At 42.2% G+C, this 19,825-nt stretch overlaps 1 protein-coding gene across 1 annotated transcript; it reads right to left on the reverse strand.

Moving 5' to 3' along the window:
- Window positions 1–9,264: 9,264 nt before the first annotated feature.
- Window positions 9,265–16,117, reverse strand: LOC134178550 (uncharacterized). The gene is made up of 5 exons (XM_062645423.1): window positions 15,705–16,117; window positions 15,330–15,639; window positions 15,145–15,274; window positions 9,489–9,597; window positions 9,265–9,436 (listed from the first exon to the last, which is right to left on the reverse strand). The coding sequence occupies exons 1-5, from the start codon at window positions 16,115–16,117 to the stop codon at window positions 9,265–9,267; spliced, it is 1,134 nt and encodes a 377-aa protein (XP_062501407.1).
- Between the last annotated feature and the right edge of the window lie 3,708 nt (window positions 16,118–19,825).

The raw sequence follows: 19,825 nt of genomic DNA on the forward strand, positions 1-19,825 counted from the left end.
AGCGATCTCACTGGTGCTGACAAAACTCCAGAGGCGAGAAACGTGAGTTTTGGACTTTAGAGAACAGTGTTTGAGACAGAGTTTACGGACAGTGTCCTTTTTTGACTCGTGTTATGCAATGTCCACCTTTGTACAATGCTTAAAATTCCACGGCATAACAGACCTATAGCTCATTGTTATTTAATAGCAACACTATCAGAGGTCAAGATAACACTTGGTTATCAGGCAAGTACTACGTTCGGCCACCTTCAACACGGCAAATCGCTCAGAGTTGACCCCTCAAAAGGGCCACTGCAAATGCACATGGCAATTTTGTGAAGAAGGAATGCAAAGTGTGACCGCAACAGGCACCTGTTAGCATGACGGACGAACGCTGGCCGATGGTCATAGGGCAATTATATATAGATCTGATCTGACAGTCATAGTTGTCACGACATAATTCTAATTCTATACATTGCTCCAATAACGTCATGAATTTAGTTCATTGGCAACCAGAGAAATGACAGAACAACTAATATGTTGACGTAGGATTGCCTAGAGACTTTTAGTGGTGGTACGATTTGTCGTACACTGAAGCCATTACCTCATTCTGTCTTCCCATTTCCTTCTTTGTCTTTTCCCTCTTTCTGGTTTCCCATTCATCATGCACCGTGTTTCCCTTTACCACACCTGCTTTGCATGTACACACAGACACACAGACACACAGACACAGACACACAGACACACACACACACACACACACACACACACACACACACACACACACACACACACACACACACACACAGCTCTCCTTCATGTATAAATAGATTAAATAACAGTTCCAAGTGCTTAATTAAATAACTAAAGCTATTTTATTGTCTTGATAAAAGGCATGCAGATGGCTACCATTTAGTAAGTGTTGATAGTAATGTTACAGACAATTGTGTGACATTAAAAGAACATGGTCAAGATTAAAGTGAGGATTACAATGGTCAGTCATCGGACATTTGACAGATCAAAAAGCTTTTTCTCCAAGCGAAATGTTGTGGGCTGGATAATGTGTCTGAGCAAACAACTAGTCGAACAAAAGGCACAGAGATGAAGTCTTTATCATGGCAAAGCTATTCTGCGTACTGGTATGCATGAGAGCAATGCATACTACTTACCGTCACCCCTTTCCATCCTGTTCGTGTCTAATAAAGCGCATTTAGTGGCCGGTTGTAGGAACATTTCTGGATCTTGGCATGTGATTAATCCATACAGCTTTAGATGGCGATAGAGCTTTTTACCATTACAACAGAAATGAATCCTCTTCCCTGTGATATTGGAAACAGGTAAATGATATCACATGCTGATGAGGTAGCTGAGTGAATTCGAAAGGAAACACAAGACATGCAAGTAGTTGCTAATGATTTCCTTGTATACTGCTACGTGCTCTGACGTTTCATTGGGATGTGATCAATGTCAACCATGCACCAAATCACAATCCAGAACAAAGGACAGGACTATGATCCAATCTGATTATTGATACGTCCATCAAACCTCTTGTAAAACCAGAGTCTAATCTGGGTCACACAACAGACAGGGGCATGGTCCTGGTCCCATAGGCTATCTATCGAGCTCTTGGTAATGTGTGTGTGTGTGTGTGTGTGTGTGTGTGTGTGTGTGTGTGTGTGTGTGTGTGTGTGTGTGTGTGTGTGTGTGTGTGTGTGTGTGTGTGTGTGTGTGTGTGTGTGTGTGTGTGTGTGTGTGTACACGAACCTCAAATTTCTCCTCCCCACAACCATGTTTCATTATAACACCTACTTTCAAAAATCGTTTCCGTGTTCGACTACAAATCAGTGTAAGAACAATTCGTGAAAGTGACCCAACAACAACAAGAAAGGCTCATGAAGTTCTGTCGCCCCATCCTTTTGTATTGTAGCTAGGAAGTGTGTGTACTTGACAACCGAGAAACACCTTCAAAAACTGAATGCCACCTACAGTCAACCATTCACATGTCCTGTACTACAGTATGATCAATCCTTACACTGCAGGTGCGATATCTAACACTGTAGATAGTCAGTGTTTGAGGAAATTTGCATGTTTACTTCCATGACAGGGTTCAACAAAGATGTCTTGTCTAGCTAAAATGCGGCGTTTCAGTAGATGGTCAAAAAAACTCCCTTGCCACGGGTTACTCACCAATGCGAGGCGCCACCTACATACCATACAACTACAGTACACCCTCAATTATTCGGACTTCTCCAGAGACAGGCTGATAATCGAGTGTCCGGATTAATCAAAAGTTGATAAATATCAACTACTTTTCCTCCACTGTGCAAGACCTGTTTCCACACTTACTGTACATTCATGTCACTACAAGAGTCATCAACAGCTGCCTATTTTATTAGATTATTATGTTCTCTGTTATGTATTCGCTCCTTTGTGACAGGCTGTACCTACAGTGTATTAGTAAGCATACTAGTGCCAAGTGAAATATATTATAGTGCCTTTATCCAGGAACGCAAGAAGTCGGGGACACAGAATTTGTCTAGATAATTAAAGTCTGGATAATCAAAATCCGGATAATCAAGGTCCGGATAATCAAGGGTGTATTGTAGTTATGCTGTGGATGAGGTGTAAAAACCAAAGAAGCTAGCTATAGTAAGATGTGAAGAGACAAGCTATAGCACTCAAAATCGTCGACACTATTTTCTGTAATTGGTGCTGGTAAATTGCTTGTTTCATGCTGCTTCCATCTTGATGGCTGGACATGAGAACCACCACACCGAACTTCACTTGCACACTTCCCTGGAACTATGTCTCAATGTGGACTTATATGCACAAGCAACTATGAAGTTGGTGGAAGATGCTCACAACAGTTCCGAAGCAGGTGTATCTGTGAGGACTATGTTGTTGTCAACATTGTCTGGTGAAGGAATGAGCATGTTTGAAGAAATTCTGACATCTGGACATGAAACAGTGGCCGCATATAGCAAAGCATTAAAGATCATTGATATGAATACCTACAAACAGATACATATACAACCGTTGGACACTGTGCTTGGAGTAAAGGTTTCCAGCGTTTACCCACAGCAAACTTTAGAGAAGCATAACTTTCTTCTCGTAACCCTTAGCTGCATATACTACCAGTAGAGAAAAGACTAAAAAGTTTCTCATGTGAGTACAGGTATCATGTGATCTCAACTACAAATCACCCTTCTAGGCCAACAACTGCATTTCGGCAACCAAATCAGTTTGTTCCACTTGTTGATTTACTGCCAATCCAGTAAATTGAATCAGTCTTCAGCAACAGAACTCGATGAGAAAAGCAGCAGATGGCTGCCAACAGCTACCTCTTTCAGATTTTTGCACAGGGAAAGTAAGTAGCAAATCCAATCAAAACACCACAGCACTGAAAGAGCTCAATTGCTAACATCTTTTGCATCAACAGCACATGTGCAGTCTGTTCCACCCAATCATACATGTACTCCTCATTCACTATTGCCCCTATCACTTTTAGAGTCAAGATTATCAACTCCTCTTGTCCCCAGAACAAGTTCACTGCCAACTTCATCTCTGGTACTAAACCTACATGTGAATTTTCACATACTGTGATCAGCTGACTAAAGATACAAACAGTAAAATGGAAATCAGCATTGCTGCAATGAAGGCACCTCCAACTGATAACGAACAAAGATTTACACCATCTGCACTAAAAAGTCTGAAGACAAGTGTCAAACAACCTCGTGGGGTTTCTATAGTCACAACTGGACGTGAACCACCCAACTCTGGTGTGGCTGACAAGTGCTCCCCAGACAATCTCTAGCAAAGTGACAGTTACTCTGTTGGTTTGTGCAGTGTGTCAACAGTTTAAGAAAAAGACCCACAGTTGCAAGACTATTTTAATAACAGCACGGCTAGTGGAATCACATAACTGCAAAATGAGCAATGTCCTAAACCATGTAAAGAGCAATCCGCATAAGTGTGCAACGGCACAGCTCCATAGACAGCAAACAAAAGCATTAAAACACAGCATTGACCATCTATGCTTAAATAGCTCACAGTCTACTTAAAATAGATAAATCGTTTCAAGAAAGTTTGACATATGATACGTAATAGCAAAGCAACATCTTGCAGTCAGTCACTCAGTACCCTGAGCTTCATAAACAAGAGAGCTGACATGGCATTGACCTTGGCGGATCATACAGAACAAAGCAATCAGCTGCTACTCTTGTTCATTTTATTGCTCAATCTCAGCACCAGCAATTCATTGACTCAATGTCGACATTTCACTCTTCTATGGCTTTCTAATAGACGGCAGCATTGATCTTGACAACGAAGCGGTTGTTAAGGCAGGTTTTCAATATGATGCTGATGATGCTTGCAAGAACACTGGTGAGAACGCTCAGACAAGGGTCATATTGTAAACACTCACACATCATGTCGTGAGCGTTGCCAAAGCTCAAGTTGATTCAAGTTCAACTTTGGCGTTCAAATCGGAAGTGCTCCAGTGTTTATTGAAAGCATGTGCTACTTATCACCAAATCAGATATCAAATCTGGGAGAAAACTATCCAAAAGCAATATTTGGAAGAGAAACTTGTGTATGTCTAGATAATTATGAACGACTGCTTGTGGAAGATCAAGTTACAGAAGCACAAAGATGCGAGGTGCAAGGAAAACGCTAGAAAAAAGATATCAGAAGAAAAAGGTCTCTGTGTAGCAGACTGCCAAAAAATGTGGAGGCGCCTTCGCAACAAGTTCGTAAGAGAAGAAAATAAAAGCGTATCACAGACTCTTGTATTCACAGTCTACGATGGTGACGAGCATGCGCATAGTGGCTAGTCACTGACACTCATCACAAGATATTGTAAATGGTACAGTGTCAGCATCAATATTTTTCAGCGTCTTCACCGGCATTCTTGCCAGCATCCTCGCGAGTGTCGTTCGCATCATATTGTAAGCCAGGCTTTATTCTCTACTGTCAGAAGGATGACAAGTCTGTCGAAATCAAGTCTTGTAAGGTTCTTTAGCGTGCAAGCACCTCATATCCTGAACCATGTTGAACTTATGTCATGTGTTGGAAAGCTTTGCAGACACTCGGTGTGCAAAATATAGAAAGCAGTTCAAGTGTCTTGAGTACTGGAATTATGCCAGTCTTTATTGGCGGTGACACTGACAGTGCATCTGTGAACACTGATGAGCACAACAGCATGAAGGGCAGAATGCAACAAAATCTGCCTTGGCTATATTAGTCATGGTGCTATGCCCATCAACTGGAGCTTGCATGCAAATATACATTTTGCAGCCTTTTGTTCAAGGACTTTGCTGATATGCTCTGCAAGCTTTGCTACATGTACTATAAGTCTCCCAAGAAGACACAAGAACTTGCTGATGTAGTTGATAACCTGAAGGAGGTGTTTCAATTAGAAGACAGTGGTGACAGACCTCACAAGGCAGCCGGTGGATTACCTAAAAGCGCAATGCTTTGTAATGCATCATTTCTCAGTATGGTGCCTATATTGCACATATCACCACATGGGCCAGCAAACAGATCCGTTACTGCAGTCGATAGAGCTCAACTCAAAGGCTATCTGCAAAAGTGGCAGCAGGGTACATTTCTTTTGGAGCAAGTTTGTATGTGGATGCCCTCCAACAAGCTGCTCCTCTAATACCTCGTTTACACTGGGAACAGTTCCTTGGAACAGTTCTGAGAATTGTTCTGGCAGCTATTCTGGTGCCCATTTACACTGCAACCAGCTTTCTGTTCCGATGGCTCAATGTCCTCAAACTCCCAAACCTTTAAGAGAGGAAGACGTAACCCGTGCTTGTTGTTGTAGCCGTCGTGTGATCAATTACATGTTGCTATGTCTCGAGTCACTCTTCTTCAATTATTACTTGTTCACCTCCAAGCAACCAAAAAGGGGCAACAGAAAATTTCCTTGATTCGCAGGAGGATCAGGATCTTCAGGAGGACAAGCTGCCGACGACGTCTGCTTGCTCAATTACTTCTTATAAGTATTCTGCTTAACAGTCTACTCACGTGAACCGTAGCATATGGCAACGAAAGACGTAAATTGTAAAGAGTGGAGAACAGTGGCCAAAGACCTTGAAGTCTAGGGAAAAATCTGGGAATTTTGCACTTAATAAGGGCCAGTGATTATAATTATCAATGGCAAATAATAATTAATTAAAATTTTAGTATGTACTGCATACCCTGAAGTACTCCCACATTTACCTGTAGTTGTATATTAATGTCTAGCGATCTTCCAAATACAATAATTGAAAATAACCCACTTATTTTCAACTGGATGTAAAATGGGCTTGATCTCCTGTAGCAAATTTGTGTATGAGGAGAGCAACTATATGCATGCACACAGTTCTAATACAGTGGCAGTCTTGGTTATCTACCGTATTTCTGCGCATTTAGCTGCAGGGCTCTTATTAGAACATTTTGGTTCTATGTGCCTTTGTACAGTGTAGTTAGGGAACAGGGTAGAAGCCATGGAATTCCCTGGAGGATTGCAGACAAGGATTACATCACTGTTATATAGTTGATGGAAGTCTGTAGCATATGTGCGACTAATCGTGAGGTCAGTTCCTACTGAAAATTTATCTGTGGAGGAAGCAACCAAATCAGAGTCAGATATACAGCCATTAGTGATGTCTTCCTTTGTCTGCAATGCTCCAGGAAATTCCATGGCTTCTACCCTATTCCCTAACCACACTGTACAAAGGGTCATAGTACCAAAATGTTCTAATAACAACCCTGCAGCTAAATGCATGGAAATATGGTACATTTGTCTTTGCACTAGTGTATGTTAAAATGAGAGGGCCTGAGCCTGAATTAATTAAGACCCGAGCAAAGCTGCCTGTGGACTGCATTTGGCCATGACTGAGAAACCAATTCAAGTTTCGCAAAGACTGATCTTTGTTGAATTTAGGAGCACACATTGGTGGGAGACAGTTGTCTGCAAAACTTTTGGCCCTCAGGAATGTCTTGAGAATTTCAGGATGAGGAAGGAAATTTTTCTTTATTTGAGTCAAACGGTTGAGCATATTATTGGAAAGAAAACCACTCAATTAAGGAAGTGCATAAGTACTGAGAAAAGACTAGCTATTACCCTGTGGTGTCTTGCCACTCTCTCGGAATACAGAAGTATTGCACATTTGTTTAGTGTCTCGAGAGGTAGTGTGTGCAGAATAGTCCAAGAGATATGTTCAGACATTGTTGCTACCATGTTAAAGAAGTATATCAGCTTTCCTACAGGTAAATTGTTAGCTAAGATGATAGATGGGTTCAGAATGAAATGGGGCTTTCCCCAGTGCATTGGTGCTATGAAGGCCCACACATCCCTCTTGCAGCTCCTGAGCTAAATCATACTGACTACTATAATCAAAAAGGGTGGTATTCAATGATTGTTCAAGTGGTTGTCGATCACGATTATTTGTTTCGAGACATGTGTTGAGTGGTCAGGATCTGTTCACGATGCCAGGGTGTTTGCATCATCCTCTATTGCACACCAAATTAGATAAGGCCTTTTTCTGATCAGCATTCAATCAATTATCGTGATTGCAAAATTTCAGTCTTTCTTATTAGAGACTCGGCATACCCCTTGCAGCATTTCAACTACAGACTTTCTCATGCAAGGATTGTCATTGAAAATGCATTTGGCAGACTGAAGGCAAGGTGGAGGCACCTTCAAAAGAGGAATGATGTGGCAATAGAACACATTCCTTGCATCATTTCAGCTTGCTGCATTCTGCACAATATGTGTAAAAATTCACGATGAAAAGTTTAATGAGACATAGCTTCAACACCTCCATAACACTGAACCGCAAGCAGGTAGTCACCAGCCAGCTGCTGGAGTCTCCACCATATACAATAAGAAATGCCCTCATGCACTACTTGTGTTCCGAGATTTGATAGATTGACACAAATAGACTCTGCAACTCTTGTTTGTCAGCACTTCAATAACTCAACCCAATCTCATTAAAACATACAACTCTTCATTAAAATACAACTCTTCATTAAAATACAACTCTGCATTTAAATGTCACTCTCAATAAAATGGAACTCAAATGTACCTAACTCTCTCATTAAAATGTAACACTGTGTCATTAACTTAAAATGGAACTCTGTCATTGAAATATAACTCTACTGTTCATACATGCTAGGAGGATAGCCAAACAAGGATGGCTGACCTGATGATGGTCCTGTTTGGCTACACATCAAAGCCAACACCAACAACAGGAATTCCCTACGTTCCATTTGTCTCCTTTCCCTCCATCCACATGTAGAATTTGTCGCTGTCTTCCTGAACTTTGCCCATTTTCTCCATCATTTCTTCCATTTTATGCAGCTTTGTTTCAACAGGTCCTAGTTCTTTTCATGGCCTTCCTTTTGGAAGTGACGGGTAAAGAATCCCTGCTACATGCTGATGTTGCTAGATTACTAAATGTAGTTTCATTTACCGAAAAAGATGACCCTAGACTGTCTGCTAGCAAATCCTCTTCGTGTGCAATTTGCTGTTCATCTTCAGTGTTGTCTATTTCAGCAGCAGCAGCAGCAGCAGTTGCTGACTCCACAACTACTGGTGGTTTCATGGAAGGTTTGTGGCCAAGAATGGCATCCATTGGCTTGAAGAACTTCCAACACGTCCTTCCACGGCCAGTCTGGTTGTGATCATCGTTTATTCGACAATACTCACTTCAATTTCTTCAGTTTCAAAAAAAATTGTTTCACATTTCTTGTGTACCCCGCATCCTCCATATCTTTGGAAATCCTTCTACACTTCTTTGTTCCTATAACTATATTCAAACAGCCGTTGGATAGCCTTCATCGCTCCAAAACTCAATAAGTTTGAGTGTCTCATCATCGCTCCATCCCGCCATAGCGATATCTGGAGCCTACAGGAAGAAATGCGCTTGCTTCGGTACTGTTCTGGCGTGCAGGAGAGTTTTACACTGTACCTGGAACTATTCTGGGAAGACTCTGGAACATCTCTTCCTTGGGTTCTGTTCTGGAACTGAATGACACAAGAACAAGACGTTTACACTGCTACTGGGAACTATTCTAGAACTCTCAAAATTGTTCTTGACTGCCAGTGTAAACGGGGTATAAGTCTTTCATTGCAACATAATACTGTTGGTATCGTGTTTGGTTGCACAGCATTCTCAACTCAAGAAAGACAAAAAAGCTTTTAGAGGAAGATGCTTTTTGATGGCCTACTGCTAGGAAAGTGCTGGCTAAGACTGACAACAATACATGCAGAACTTAAGCGATTCAATCCTTAGGTCAGCTCACAAGTGAAGGAACAAGTTGAGGCAGATACAAGGTGTCTTTGCAAACTTCATGCAACAACGTCTTGAATGGCCTGACGCAAGGATGCTTAGGAATGTCCTTGTATTTGTGGATATGCACAGCTGACAGTCCAAGCATAGAGCCTACCACTACACCAAAACTGATTCTGGTAACAGCACTGATGAACAAGATGAAGTGCTCCAAAAAGGTGTTGTCACCTGTAGAATTTCTTGCTCACAGTTTCGTGAGCCACTTCAAGCAAAGGGTGCAGAAATGTTTTCCATTTGAGAAGAAGCACAAGATGCAGTAATGTACGCTTGACGCTACCTGTTCATTGCTACAGAGTCATACAGAAATATAGTATAAGTTGCACGTATGTCCAGATGCCAGCAGGTGGCACGGTAACCTCTTGATGTGTGAGCTTATCTTCAGCTTGCCCTTTTCAAATGGTCAAGTTGAGAAGGTGTTTTCAACTCTGAAACACATGAAGTCACGTAGAACAAACCTTGGCACAGACACATTGAATGACTTCTTGAGAATGCAACAGAAGGTCCGGTATTAAACAACTTCTTACCCCTTCCTGCATTTTCTTTATGGCAGTCAAGTTGCTGAACAGTGCGTCGCCACAAGGAAAGCCAGCGAAAGAAGTATCATCAGCAAACTACACATGACCTTGATTTGGATTATGATGAGTTGCCAGTTGTCACTGAAGATAGTGAAAAACCAGGCTATGCACTCCAAAACTGGGATTCATGGTTTGGCAAGGAAAGTGACGCTAAGTCTAATTAACTTACTATATGTTCTAGTATATGTTTCCTTAATACACAAAGGGTCTGTTCGAATTCTAGTTCCAGTTCTAGAACAGGAACTGCCAGAACTGTTGGAACTCTTGCTAGCAAACAAACGCTTAAAACTGTCAGAGAGTTGAGCATGTGCAAAGGCTCTTACTTCGGGTAAGCGTCACTACAAAGTAGAGCGGCCTTTCTACTCCAATTGCTGAAGTCTGTTCAAACATCAGTAGTGCTTTCGCTTTCATTTATTGGAACTGCTTGCCAATGTCACTGTAATCAGTTCCAAATGTCGTTTCTGCTGGTGTTTGCCAAGCCGATGGTTGCCACAAGTGTTCATTACAACCAACAAGAAAGTCCACAACGGCCTCAGCATCATTACCCGCCATTTCACTACAGCAGCCTCCAAAATTTTTTTGCATTTAAGGCGTGACAGTTCCAACAATTCCAGCTCGCTAGGCAGAACTGTTAGAACTGGAACTGTCAGAACTATCAATCAAATGCTACAGAACTTTGCTCCCCCCGCCAATTCCAGTTCTTGAACTAGTATTCGAACGCACCCATAGTTGCTGTCTGTGAGTTGTGTAATTCAATTCTATGTTGACGCAAAGGCAAGATGGTATATACCAGACTGGCAGTGTACCTGTTTAAATTAAAGTTTCCAAAAATAGTATTATATATGACGAGAATATGCTCTTCAGAACCAGACAATGACAACCACTCGTGACATGGGTTACATAGAAAAGCAAATTGTTGCTACCATCAAGTCTACACCATCAACTCTGATTGTTAGCATTGCCCAATGCTATATTGATCAGGCAATAACTTTCGGATGTTCAGTTTCCTATTTTATTGCAATAGACTAAAACTAATTGATGATTAATTGTCTGGCCAATTAAGAGGTATGTTGACCACTTTGTTGAATGTCCAACCAAACTATGATTTGACTCAACTTTTGCCCGACCAACTACAAATTGTTATAATCCTCGCTGCATAGCAGTAGAAGCAAGGGTGTAAACACAGCTTCAGTTACTATACAGGGTTCTCCCCAGGATTTCAGGAAAGCGTAGCGCTATCCACTCCCCTAAGACCATGCCCATCCAATGACGTCACACCAATTGCAATACTAATCTATTATCAATATATTAAGACTTGCCGCTGAAAATCGTCTATACTAGTAGTTGTTTACAGGCTGTCAGCTATCAGTAACCCATTAGTTGAAAGGGTACAGAAATTTAGCATGGACAAACCTGTTCACTAGTCTACTAAGTAGCAGTGCACGCTTGCTACATACACACTGTGACGCAATTAAATGCATAAACACAATGACATACTATTTATTCATAATCATTGCTTCAAACAGTGACTGAGTTCATACCCTAAGGTTGCTGCTAAGTTAGAGAGTAATAAGCAAAACTGTGTTTAATCGTACAAGCTGTCCACTGTATAATCAAATTATGCTGACTTTGTTACAATATTGTAATGCGTCTGTTCCTCTTGGAAGCCCACTCCAGACATGCAGCGTTAAAGTCAAAGTCTTCTAAACAGGGACCTTCAATAGAGATAAACAGCAGCTGCACTGTGATTTTGTTGCTCAGACGGTTCCTCAGAGGTGTCTTTATCCTTTTCAGTGCAGAGAAGCCCCTCTCACAGTCAGCAGTGGAAGCAGAGATTAGCTGGGCAATGGCTGCAAAGTTACAAACGTTTGGAAACACTGACAAAAGGTTCTTTCTTCACAATTGTAGCCATCACTTCTTGTGCCCATGGTTCGGTATGGCAAAGAATTTGCACTTTGAAGTGGCACAGCCGTTGGAATCTGACTGGAACTATTTTTGCAAAGTGGTCAATCAACGGTCCTATTCAGTATTAGCTTTCTTCAAGCCGCCTACTTAGTAGGTAGGTTCTGAACATGCAAATTACATCATTAAGATTACGTTTCCTTCACATGCACTCACAATCCGGGATGGTATCTGGAGCGTATCTAGATAATCTCAAATCAGTGATCTCTGAGAGTAAAGTTGAAATTCAAGCGTAGCGCAGCACTATTCTCAATCGCCCTGGGGAGAACCCTGCTATAGTATTTTGTGTTCAATAATGCGGACCCAGTGTTCAATTATCCAAATCAGGCATTCAATTATCTGATACAAGCATTCAATTATCTGAATCAGGCATTCAATTATGGAGGTTGTGTCATAGAAGTACCAAATTTATAGCAACAATTGTTTCAGTCTGACACTTACTAAGTCTAAACTGTGCACATTTCTTTCATAACATCTTTCTACGATGCTCACTCATGTTTCAGTGAAATACAAATACTTTAATTAAACACCCACCAGCAAAGCAGTTATCACAAATGGTAGTGTTGTATGGTGAAGTGGGCCACTGCTTACAGAATATGCAGATTACACCAAGCAAACAGAGGGATAGAGAAAGATGTCAAAAGCTTCATAGATATGTAGATCTATATACTTACATACAAGTGACTCCACTGCGACTAACAAAGGTTTGCAGGCGATGAGTCACAATGTTCATGTGCTTTAAGATAAATATTACAATTGTTGCATAAAGACGAATGACTGATGATATTTAGGCTAATTTCAGCAGTTGCCTCACACAGACTATGTCATCTACAGACTTGGACAAAATTATAGGGACACCTGGCATTTTGTGTCTAGTCTAACTTTGACACTGAATTTTTCTCTAGCAAAACCAAATGTTTTTCGAATTTCTTTTTTCATGGATTGCGCCATTGTTAGTATGTAACATAGCTTGAGTTCAAGACTACAGCTGTACTTACTACCTACTGCGCATCTAGTTTGCTTTGAAGAAGGAAGACGGCCATTCCTACTTTTCTTGTCTTTGTACACGTTCATCGCTCTTGGATGCTCATTCTTGGCATACAATCTAAGAATGCTCTGTAATAGAGAGTGAAAGCAATTTTGTGAATCCTTTTATCAACATTATGAAGAAAAGGCGAATCATCTGTTTTTGCGCATTGATTTCGCGCATGTCATCACAATTTGAATTGTTTTGCCATTTTAATTAATAAACAAACTTCAACGTATTCAAAAATCATGCGACACTAATTAATTACAAAAATCCTGCTAAGACAAAAACTAAAAAGTTATAGCAACAAAAGAACATTGACATGCCACTTCCGGTCCACGTTTTACGTAGCAAAATCTCAAACTGCTACCGCCAAAATGTCAGCTCAACTAAAACCGCTGCCTTTGAGACCGCCAAACTTAGGCGATAAGTTAGCCTGAACGTTCAGCTGCACGCAGTTGCAGAGTCTTGTTCTGTGCGATATTTGACGAGTTGCAGCGATGCCTCGAGGCAAACAGTTGAGTCCAAAAACGCGAGGAAAAATTGAAGCCCTTCACTCAGTTGGCCATTCTGTGCGTCAGATTGCAGCGTTTTGTCTGCCACTCCAGGAATTCAGTTCATCAGTGCCTGCAACAGCTTTCCCATGGCAGCAGCAATTATGAAAAACGATCTGGACGTGGGAAGGCAACGACAATCCGGGAAGATCATTGACTGAAGAGAATGGCACTGCAGAACCGACGAGCACCATCACGACTGCTCTCGTATCAGCTGGCTGATGAAACCGGCAAGCAGGTATCAAGTAGAACAGTCCGTCGTCGTCTCAGTGAGACAGGAGTGAATGCTCGGAACCCTAGAAAAAAACCCACTGCTAACAGAAAACCATCGGCATTTGCGACTGGACTGGGCAACCACTCACACACAATGGACTTTGGATGACTGGAAATCTGTTCTTTTTACAGATGAGTCAAAAGTCAGCATAGGAAACGATGGTGCTCTGTACGTTTGGCGTCGCAAAGGTGAGGAATTTCTCCCTGAATGTTGTGATCGTACGGTCCAGCACGCGACTAGTGTGATGTGTGGAGATCGATGTGTTGGCATGGTGTGGGATCTCTGGTGAACCTGGAAGGTCGTTTGGACAGCACGGCGTACCAACAGGTTCTGGAAGAGCACATGCTTACAGACGCAGCGGCACTGATAGGAGACGACTTTGTCTTCCAGCAGGACAACGTGTCAATCCACACGTCTCGGTCAACAAGACAATGGCTACGCTAGCATGACGTCACACTGTTGGACTGGCCGCCAAAATCGCCTGATGCGAATCCAATCGAGAACTTGTGGCATGAACTCAAAACTGCTGCCAACCGTCGTGAACCGAGAACTGCAGCTGAGCTCTGGAATGCTCTACAAGAAGCGTGGCAGCAGATTCCAGCCGCGCGTGTCCAGAACTTGGCAGAAAGTGTTCCGCGACGTTTGGACGCAATCAGTAGGGCGAGAGGCGAGAACACTCGGTACTGAGGAACTGGTGAAGGGCTTCAATTTTCCTTCGTGTTATTAAAACCGGCTTTTTTAAAAGCCACTAGACAAAATCAGAGAGAGTCTAACTTACGACCCTTACGCAGTCATGACGTCATACACTTTTAGGTCTCGTTTTCCGCAATGCGAAACGTAAAGAAAACAATTTAGGGTCTACAGTATTCTCAAGAAACCTAACAATCAACGCGGTAACTATTAAGTTCTTAACAATATTGATAGTTGGTAAATTGTGACCTAATTATTGTGTTACTACATCCCCACAGCGGGGTGTCCCTATAATTTTGTCCAAGTCTGTATTTAGTTCTTTATGCAATTGCACAACCTGTAGGTTTACTGCTAGAAAGGATATTGACCACCTGGAACAAATAATTGATGACCAGCATCAAATAATTAAATGCCTAAATCAAATAATTGATTTCCTGGTTTAGATAATAATTTATTGATAGCCTAAATGATTAAAATTGGATAATTGACTGTGAGAACGGGATATTGGAATGCATAACATCACATCAAAGGCTCTGAAAAGACCTGTTAACTGTTAAACAAAATTACAAAACCAAACTAAAATAACACTCACTGTCTTACTAAAGCCCAAGATAACTGCATAGCTACCTACAAGCAATCCATAGCTTGTACTTACAATAATTACATCGATTTCAATAAAGTATATATTACAACATCAAGAGCTTAATTAACTTAATTAATACAACTAAATGTCAGTTCCTACCTTTTCTATTGACTTCAATTGCTAAGGTCATGTCTGTTGAGTACAGCAAGCCATTGATTCTTACTAGACCATGACTCACATCACGAAATGCACTCCCTTCACTGCCACTGAGAATAACTGTTCCAAATGTCTTACAAACACAAGTCAATAACGAATTTGCAACAAAATGCCACCAAATGACATACAGATAATGTTTCATCTTTGTTTTTCATCCAAACCAGTTTCAGGTCTATACTTAGTTGTCTGTTTACTTTCTTCTCGACTGTGCCTTCAACAAACACTGGCTTGGAACTTCCAATCAGTTGTCTTTTCCCTCCAGAAATTCGGCAGTAATCATACAGCATTGGTGGCGGCTTTGTTCTTTTCCGACATACACCCACGTAGTTTGAATGTCTGCTGCCAATGATATAGTAATATCCCACCAAACCACCGGGTACACTTCTCTCTTTGCTTATTGAAAAGAAACGATTTTCTCCCAGTACAACAAGAAGTTGTCTAAACACCAATCAAACCATTATGACGTCACGATCTATTGTAAAATACAAGTAACACCGCCTTACGAGAATTTCTTCCAGACAATTTCTTTCATAGACCCTATTTCCCAAACTATGATAATTTTATTGTTTCCTGGGGAGTGGATACTGACAGGTCGATGAGAAACAAGCACCTCCATTCTACGATAGCGCCTGTGCACCAAACGAAGAGCGGCAGCATTGAAATTGGTACTTGCCGGACGGAAAATGTCAGTCAGTTCTGCCTCAGATGCTGAAAGATCGAGCTTCACAGTTCTGCCTTTGTAAGAGTAGAGAAACATCGGTTCTTCGAATTCAATAGTAACGGCAAAATTTAGCCGTTCAGCTGGATCTACGTAAGTTCCCGAAGGAGGGTATACACTCTTCACTAACGGGCAAGCTAGTTCTCCTCTGCAAGCCGCTACAATCACGAGAAGACAGAGCGCTGTTCCTCTAAGCATAATTTCTCAGGTTGGAAATACTCAGGTGCGTAGCCCGGATAAATTTTACAGCGCACGCGCATTAGAACCGCGATTATCGGTGGCTTCCGACCACTTCCGGGCGTTATTGATTCGCTTTCCGTCTTGGTCTTGACGCCTAGGTGCTTGCAGCACTTTTTGAAGGTGCGTCTGCAGGGATTGCCTAGTTAATTCTGAAGGGCCCCAGTAAACTGCAGAAATGAACTTTGGACTATACTTCTAGAGCGCGGCCCCGTTCCTCGGACACCATCATATTACGGACGCGAGTTCTCAGTTATCCGTTTTTGAACGCAGTCCCTACCACATCATAAATGTAGGTATCCAAGTTGTAATTGAGAACACCAAAAGAGAGCATTGTACCTCTTCTCTGCTTAGAGTGAGATTGAAAACTGTGCGGAGCCTTGCATACCCCGTTCATCGGACAAACGCATCGTTCACCGGACAGTAGCGTTTAGATTACACACACGCATCCTTCAGCCTAGTTACTTATATATCGCTAATCAACAACCCTTTCTCTACAAATCGTCTTGTTACCCTGCATGTCAGCCAAGATCTGTATGAGTTACAGTCAGTCAAACGCCCGTGGTAACGGCCCCAATCGTCGGACACCCATTTTCTTGCCTTCCTATCTTCTCAGCAACAGCTTTAGGTTTCAAATAACTGCATTTGATTAAAATTCAGTTATCTGAAACGCCGCAAAACGCAGAACACTTGCCTAGAGTGCTTGATGGCAATTCTGAGTCATTTCTCCTACAACCACGCCCCCAAGAGGACGTTTAGAAGATGTCGCTTGAACGAACTAGCCGTTCAACAAAGAAGACGACAACCGAAACCGATGAAAGGGCAGGATTGAAGTGCTAAAACGTTCTTTTACCCGTTGCAAAGAAAGTCGATCGCTGCGTAGCGCGCGTTGACAAGGACTTGACGTTATCTAATTCAACTTTACCTAGGAGAAGCAGGAGTGAAAGTTCTAGCTGCTCTGATAATAAACAAAGTTTCTGCATTCGGTACAGCTGGTTGTACCAACTATGACTTGCTGCACTTCGTGACGGTGCAAGGTCAGGCAAAGGTAGATACCAAACTGAGATAGAAACGGGTACCTGCACACGTCCTATTCAGAGCCAAGTAACAATTTAGGGGCCTTGAAAGGAAGCACGGGCTGTTCCTGTGCGAGTTGGGAGAATGTGCTCACCGCAAAGCTCGGACATCGATGACGTGAAATCGTCTGCTACATCCGGTGCATCAAGACTGTGCAGTTGTGCTGCAAGACACTCAGGAGTTCAAATTCTTACGCTGGGAAGACTAGACAGTACCGGAGGGCTAGTAGATGCCAACAGAGTGAGCTTGTCAGCAGAGAAAATTAAGCAGTTTCCGCTAATAACCGTTGTTGAGTCAAATAAAGGTCAAACGAATTGGAGGCCGTACGATATTTCCTTCCAATTCTCTTCCATGACATTATTACCTGCAAAGAAAAAACGAATGTCCGACGAAAGGGGCGTTACCTCGACTCAATGAGCGTACGCTATCTCTCTTGGAGAGTAGCAAATGGAGACAGTGATAGTATTGTTGTGTTAGCTAGTCACCTATGAACCTATTTCAGGTGCGAAGTTGCAGAATTGCCTTTGCGTTTTCATGGGGGAGGTCGTGTCCGGTGAATGATGGTGGTGTCTGATAAACGGGGTTGCAGAGAAGGATCACGTTTACCGTCCTAGCATAACCGTTTCAAGCCTTTGGAAGTCCCGCTTCTGGAATCACAGTCTTTACTAATCCTTCTTACTGTAGGCTATAACAAAGCTCAGTCTTACTTCGTTTACATCTTGCACGGCTGTCCGATGATTGATGGTGTCCGATAACAGAGGCGTCGCTCTACAAGGTGAATTTCAATTTTGCGTGTGACAAAGAACGGGCTTCAGAACCAAGCGATACAAGAGACATTCAAAATTGAAATATACGTACAAGAACTCGATCTGTGCTCGTTCAAGATGGCGGGCACAGGTAGCTGCTTGCAAGAACACCGAGCTCGTTCAACACGACGAAACCGAAACCGAGTACCTACGCTGCAGCTGCTTGGCCGCATAGGCAACGTGCTCGTACTGATGACGATGGACTCAGACGAGACCGAAGCCCGTCTTAGCCTCAACGCTCTAGAGGCCATGTGATCCAGACGCGTACTCACGCTCCACCACTTAGTAAGAAGAAAGCTTCGAATGATCAATCTATGCAAGAACATGGGCTTACTGGATACAACTATGCGGGCTTCACGCATACATAGTGGCCTATTTATTCAAGTACTTGGAACTGTAGTTCAACTTAACAATTAATTAAGCCAATTCAGTGTAACGAAAACGTAGTTGTTGTCTTTATACGTCTTTCCTTCTAATTGGCGTTCTTCTACAGTCTATTTTTTCAGTGTGCTGCTAACAACAATCTGGTTTTTTTATCGACTCAGAGATTAAGGATCCTCTATGTTAGACAATGCTTGCGTGAGTTATAGTGGAGTATCTTGGTGGCATCTTTAAAGTTCCTAGGTACATCTTCCTGCTCCCAACATAGTCTAATGAGGTCACCAAGCTTTGACAGAAGTATATCCCACCATGCTTCAAAATTTCTTCAGGTAGACAGTCCATCACCACAGGCAGTTTGTTGACATTTGCTAATGACTTCACTCATCTCTTCCTCCGATGATGGATCGCAAGACACTGCAAAGGCTGGTTGCACTGCAGTGCTATCTTTTGCTTCCGGGAGACAGTCGTGGGTTGATTCAAAATATCAGGGATGTCGAAACCACCGATTTAGAATTTCGTGACGATTGCACCTATGTCAGCTATTGTCAGCTGAATACAATGGTGCCAGGGATTTACACTTGGTTCGTAGAACCTTTTTCTGGTATGATGAACAACTTAGGTGTCTTTCTGTCGTACTATCAGTATGATATAATCAATCAAATGCCAGTGTTTTGATCTTTGGTACATCCAAGTAGCTTATTTTGTATTTGGTTGTTTGTTTGGCAAACTGTGTTTTTGACGACAAGCTGATGCATTGAGTACAAAGATGTTACAATGATCCGGCCGTTGCTGTTCTCCTTTCCAAAGCCATGTCTACCAAGCATATTTTCCATGTACAGTAGTTAGCACCTACTCGAGCATTAAAATCGCCCAAGAGAACGTTTGTCTTTTGCAGGCACTGCATTGATGACATTGGTTCATCATAGAATTTCTCTTCATTGTCAAGAGTCATTAGACGGTCATTAATACCACGTGGTAGGTCATTAAGACGACTTAGCAGAGAGCATTTTATGGCAAACCAGCTTGACGTGGCTCAATTGCAGAGTGTCCTTTCCAGAAGAAGGCGTAACCAGTCCTAATTTTCTTAAGCAGACGAGTTTCAGAGAGAGGATGCCATAACGATAAAGCTAGCTCGTGAGAATAGCTGTTCTACGTTTCATACTCTGTAGAAGGTCAAGTAGAGTACGAACATTCTAACGAGCAGTAGTCAAGCTGTTCTTCACTGTCTTTGGGCCGCAGAGTTAGATGCCCAACCAGCCGCGGCAAACTGATAGGGATATGCGGTGTGAATTTCTATAGGCCACCTTTCCAGGCCTCTCCTCGTGTCAGGTGGGGAGTGCTCCCATTAAGCAGTGCTGCCCAGTTATATCAGCAGGGCCGAATGCAGACATGTAACTCTAGCATT

Source organism: Corticium candelabrum, chromosome 4 (genome assembly GCF_963422355.1).
Source record: "Corticium candelabrum chromosome 4, ooCorCand1.1, whole genome shotgun sequence".
NCBI lineage: Eukaryota > Metazoa > Porifera > Homoscleromorpha > Homosclerophorida > Plakinidae > Corticium > Corticium candelabrum.